Consider the following 5,601-nt stretch of genomic DNA (forward strand, 5'->3'; position numbering starts at 1 on the left):
AAGGAAGGTTGGGCAATCCTACTTCCATAGTGATACTGCCTCGGAAACCCAAGGAGGGGTCGCTATGAGTCGGGTTTGACTTGACGGCACATAACAACAACAACAACAACAAACACAGGGAAGTAAAAATGTATAAAGTAAGTCTTGTCCTGAAAGGACTTATAATCAGATACTCTCTCACTTTGTTTAGAATTTAAATTTAAAGTAACACTTTAAATAAACAAATAAAACTGTTGTTCTTTTTACTTTCCTTGGTTTTAGAGTCCTTTGTCCTGGATAAAAGGTTTGAAGTGGGGGGAGTATGTAGGCTCCCCAAGTGCTCCAGTGCCAGTGGTCTGTTTCAGCCAACCCCATGGAGAAAGATTTGCTTCTCTTCAGGCTCTGCCCACCAGGGCCATCTGTGGCTTGTCCCAAAATTTCTGTCTTCTGATGACATACAGCAAAGAGCAAGGTAAAATAAAAGTGTGATGAAAATCATCCTGGGTATATCTTTCATGAGATTTGAATGTTTCAGACTCATCTGTGCTGTTATTTGATTTATCTCTAAAGTTTTCTAAGTCCTTGGTGGAAAATTGTACTCAAATTATGTTTATTTAGTGCAATGTGGGAATTAAAACATGCTACATGAAGAAAACGGGAATTAAATGCAATGCCATTTGAAATGAGAGGACACGTTTTAAGGAGAGAAGAATAGATGTTTACACTTCCATAATGAAAACATCATTTTGATAGATACTTACACTTCAACTTGAAGCCCTAGAATCCTAGAATAGACTGATATATTTGACCAACAGATCTATTATCACAGAAGATGTAGACATGAGATTCGCTAACAAAGAAAACAACAAGGGAGTGAAGATAGCTTTGAAAATAGGTTTTTAAAACATAGAGACCTGAAAAGCAGTTCATTCTTTTTTTTTTTTTTTTTTCTTTTTATGGCATTTTGGATACAAATTTAAAAAGCAGGATTTGTTTTACTCTAAACAGTTCATATATATTTTGTTTCATGGCACCAATTATATCCCAACAATAAACAGCTCTCCTCTCATCCCCTCCCTGTGACTACCCCCCTTCCCTGTTTCCTTCTTTTCTATGCCTTCCTGTCTGTCCAGCTTTCCCCTGTGCAAATGTGCCTTTCTGATCTCTCATGGTTGATTGATCCAAGGGGTACATCTCCCTGGGATAGGTGTTCTCCTTATAGGACTTTCTACTATTTGGCTAAGAGCTAATCCACGAAAGTGAGTTCACTTCCAGGTCCGATGGATAATCCACGGCCATGGTTTCACCAACCTCAATTCAACCATTAATTCTGGTCATTTTTGTTTTTGAATTTTGGTCCCCATTTTTTTCCCACTCTATCCAAAACCTCCAATTTTTATCCTTTTCTGAAGGGTTTGCATTGGTAGCCACGTACCATCTAGTTCTTCTGCCCTTAGGGTTATGAAGGCTGAGGTTCCCATGTCCATTAGTCCCTTGAAAAGTTCTTTTGTGACTCCTCATGCACTGAATCACTAAAAGCAATGTGGGAAAGTGCTATAGAGGCCTTCTTCTTATTCCTAAATGTCAGCTAAGCAATCCCTTAGACCTTGTAAATTAACCACTCAACTAAATGTAAAAAGAAGTCTCCCTACTTACTTGTCATGGATGTTGGGCACAAATATGAATCATTGAAGGCAGTCATCTACTTAAGCAGGTTATATACTGGTTTGTCTGAAAGCCAGCTTGTGGACTAGATGCCTCTTAGCAGTACATACTGTTAGTGTTTAGCAGTACTTTCTACCGGCACCATGTTCCTAGTGTCCAGGAAGCCTTCCACCAGCAGTGCAGTACGAGGATGCCCACACCCATGCCAAACATCAGTATCTGAAAGAAATTAAGTGGTAGCAGGGCCATACTTCTTCTAGGCTTACTCTTATGTCTATCATGAGACAAATGATTATTAAGAATAAGAAAGGATGCATACTGTTTCATCTCAGTTTAGTGTGAGTTAAGGTCAGATCTTTTGAAGTGGTTTTTCTGCACTAATATTTTGCAGTTAGTTGTAAGATATGTCATAAGTAGTTTACTATTTAAAATACCAAAACATGTAAATAATTCACCTTAAAAAATAGAGTGTATTGAAACTGACTTAGAATAGTTCAAAGGTTATCACTGTCGAGCAGAAGAGAAGAATATTATTACTTAGCATTATGGGTCTTATATATGTGGAATATATTCTCAGCCTATTGTATTTGTGCCACTATAATCACAAGCCCTTAGTGTACACCTTAGTAGCTGTATTACACTTTACTTGTTTGCAAAATGTTTTGGATTTGTCAAAATCTAGGTATCTCCAAGAAGTCATATAAAATGATGGTTATAGCTGTAGCCTGAGTTTGCATCCCAGCTCTGCAACTTAATAGCTATGTGACATTGAGAGAGTCACTTTAGCTTTCTAGATCCTGGCTTTAGACCTGTAAAATGGGAATAACAAAAGAATTTACCTCACAGGATGATTTATTGTAAGAATTAAACAATATATGGAAATGCTTAGCACAGTGCCTGGTTCATTCTTAGTGCTTAATAAATACTCAATGGACCATAAACACGCTGGGGCCAGAAATCTATGATAGTCTTGTTCACTGCATGTACCAGTGCATAGCTGTCCCCGGCGGTAGGCATTCTGCAGAGATGTTGAATGATCGAGAGTGTGGCAAGTGAAAGGTACATCAGATATGAAAGCTGGAAAATGTTAAGCTTTATTATATAAAATGATTAGATAGTTTTGCTTAATTATACATGGATAATGTAACAACTAGACTGAGATAGCTTTAATTATGTTAAGCCCAATATAGGCCAATTTCTTAAGAACTGCCTCAAAATTACCTGAGGTGCTTTTTTTCAAATAATACTCACTTGGGTCCTACTAGCAATACACTGCATCAGAGCCTCTGAGCCTTGATTACAAGCCTACGCATGTTGAAAAATCAGTTTTGTTGCAAACTCCTATTTAAGAATCTGTTCCACTAGCTAGTTGCCTAGTCAATTCCAACTCATGACGACCCCCTCCCCCAAATGTGGCAGAGTAGAACTGTTATCCATAGAGTTCTGATTTTTTGGCAGTAGATCTCCAAGCCTTCTTCCAAGGTTCCTCTAATTGGACTCAAATCCCAACCATGTGGTTAGCAGCTGAGCCACTCACACCACCCAGGGACTTCACTGCTCTAATAGATAAAGGAAAAGTTTATTTTTCTGTTTAAAAAAAAAAAAATGCATACTGGTTCTGCTATATGAACTTCAAGCTTTAACCTGTCACTCATATTTTTGTTGTTAGGTGCGTCGAGTTGGCTCCGACTCATAGCAACCCTATGTACAAAACAAAACACTGCCCAGTCTTACGCCATCATCACAATCCTTGCTCATACACCCAGTCACTCATACAGCTGTCTAATAACAGTGGGAGCAATGGCATTCTAATACATTTATTTCTCCTTTTCCTTGAGGTGTGAGAAGCATGAACAGTACTGACATTCAGTGGTCAGCCATCCTGAGCTGGGGATATGCTGATAACATTTTAAGGTTGAAGAGTAAACAAAGTGAGCCTCCAATAACCTTTATACAAAGTTCACAGCAGTACCAGGTAACCTTCTTTTTTTAATGGAAACTTTATAATCATTAAATATAATACTTTAAAAAGGAGTCAGACTGTCACTGCTTGGTCACAGCCAGCTATCCAGAGGGACCAAATAGTTGAACCTGTGGGCTTGGGACCATAGTTACAGGGGACATCAAGCTCAATTGGCATAACATACTATACAAAACATTGTTCCACCTCCTACTTTGGCGAGTAGCGACTGGGATCTTAAAAGCTAGCAAGCTGCCATCTAGATGCAACAATGAGTCTCTCCTCGTCCAGAGCAAAGAAGAATGAGGAAAACCAAAATTCACGGAAACAATTAGTCCTAGCGACTGGTACACCATCCGATCTGCAGCCTATATGACTATGAGACAAGAACTAGATGGTGCCTGGCTACCAGTGTCATCCACTTGGAAGGGGATCCTTGATAGAGAGGGAGAACAATGTGGAACAAAACTCAAAATCATTTGGAGAAAAAAGTGGGGGGATGCCAGGTTTGCTGGTCCAATAGAGCCTGGTGGAACCGCTGAGACTATGACCCCTAGCTGTCCTTCAGGTCTGGAATTGAACCCATACCTGTGGCTTCCAGCCAAACAAAAGACAGGCATATGAGTTGAACATTTACCTGAGATAGATAACACTCCTTGGAGAGAACAAGCATGGGAGAAAAAAGGGCTGCTTATGCACAGGGAGACAACTCAGGGGGCAGGAGTGCATGGAGGGATGGACACTGGGAAGAGGTTAACTATGGGGAAGAAGTGGGAGGGGAGCTGTTGCATTGTGGTAAACTGTTGTCAATGTCATGAGACAGTGTATGTGAACTGCTATATGGAAAGTGAATTTTCTCTGTAAATCTTCACCTAAATCACAATTTTAAAAAAAAGACACATATGCCACTTTGGCGGGACTCCTGCTGGCCTGGTGTGCAACAAGTTGGGCATTAAAAAAAAGGAGTCAGACTGATAACAGCTAGTTTTTAATACCCTGCAATTAGTCCAATCCAAGAAGCTGATGGTGCTGACTTTACCTCAGTTACAATGGTTACAGACCTCCTAACTATTGCTGTTCTGTGTCCTCAAATTTGTTTTCTGCCTGTTGTCTCAGTGAGAGACTATCATATCATGATCTCTTATTCAGTGTCAACTAATATCCCAATGCTTGAATGAAATCATCTTCTTTTCTTCTCAGTGTTCACTTACTACAGTGTCACTGTGTCATTTCTATAACCACAATGCTATCTTTTATGGGCCAGATTAAGCACCATGATATAGTAGAAAGAATATTAGGCTTAAAGCGCCATAATTTTGGTTAGTGTTCCTTGCTTTGCTGTTGACTAATTATGTACTTTTGGACATATAACTGACCTTTCCAAAGTTAAGTTTCTTTCTTTATCTTTAAAACTGAGGTAATAGTATCACATTACTCATTCATAAGAAAGTTGTAAAAACATTTCCAATGTTTGTAAAAGTGTTTTGTAAAATATAAAACACCATGTAAATACACAGTACTGCCAAAACTTTAACAGGCTCTAGATTGTATGCAGGGAGCTCTGGTGGCACAGTGGTTAAGCACTTGGCTACTAACCAAAAGATTGATGGTTCAAACCTACCAGCCGTAGAAGAAAGATGTTGCAGTCTGCTTCCATAAGGATTACAGCTTTGGAAACCCTGTGGAGCAGTTCTATTCTGCCATAGGGTCAATATAAGTCAGAATCAACTCAAGATCACACAACAACAGATTGTATGCAAGATCTTTTTTCTTTGACTTCCATGGGAAATTCTTTTTACCATTTCTTGACTTCTACTTCCTGTATAACACCTGCTGTCTATTCGTGTATCCTAAAACATATTTCTAATCCTTGAGCACTTTAGAAATGGAGTAAACTCCGCATAACGTGGATGAACTTGGAGGACATTATGCTGAGCGAAATAAGTCAGTCACAAAAGGACAAATATTGTATTAGTCCGTTATTGTAAAAGTTAAGG

The 5,601-nt window shown here is 39.0% G+C and overlaps 1 protein-coding gene across 1 annotated transcript in view; it reads left to right on the plus strand.

The window, feature by feature from the left end:
• Positions 1-5,601, plus strand: part of LYST (lysosomal trafficking regulator) — a 339,163-nt gene that overhangs the window by 297,927 nt on the left and 35,635 nt on the right. Inside the window, 2 exon segments of the mRNA XM_042780645.1 lie at positions 262-451; positions 3,483-3,619. Coding sequence (XP_042636579.1) covers positions 262-451; positions 3,483-3,619 — 327 coding nt within the window.

This window comes from Orycteropus afer, unplaced genomic scaffold (genome assembly GCF_000298275.1).
Source record: "Orycteropus afer afer isolate SDZICR_OR568_19922 unplaced genomic scaffold, OryAfe1.0 scaffold00050, whole genome shotgun sequence".
Taxonomy (NCBI): domain Eukaryota; kingdom Metazoa; phylum Chordata; class Mammalia; order Tubulidentata; family Orycteropodidae; genus Orycteropus; species Orycteropus afer.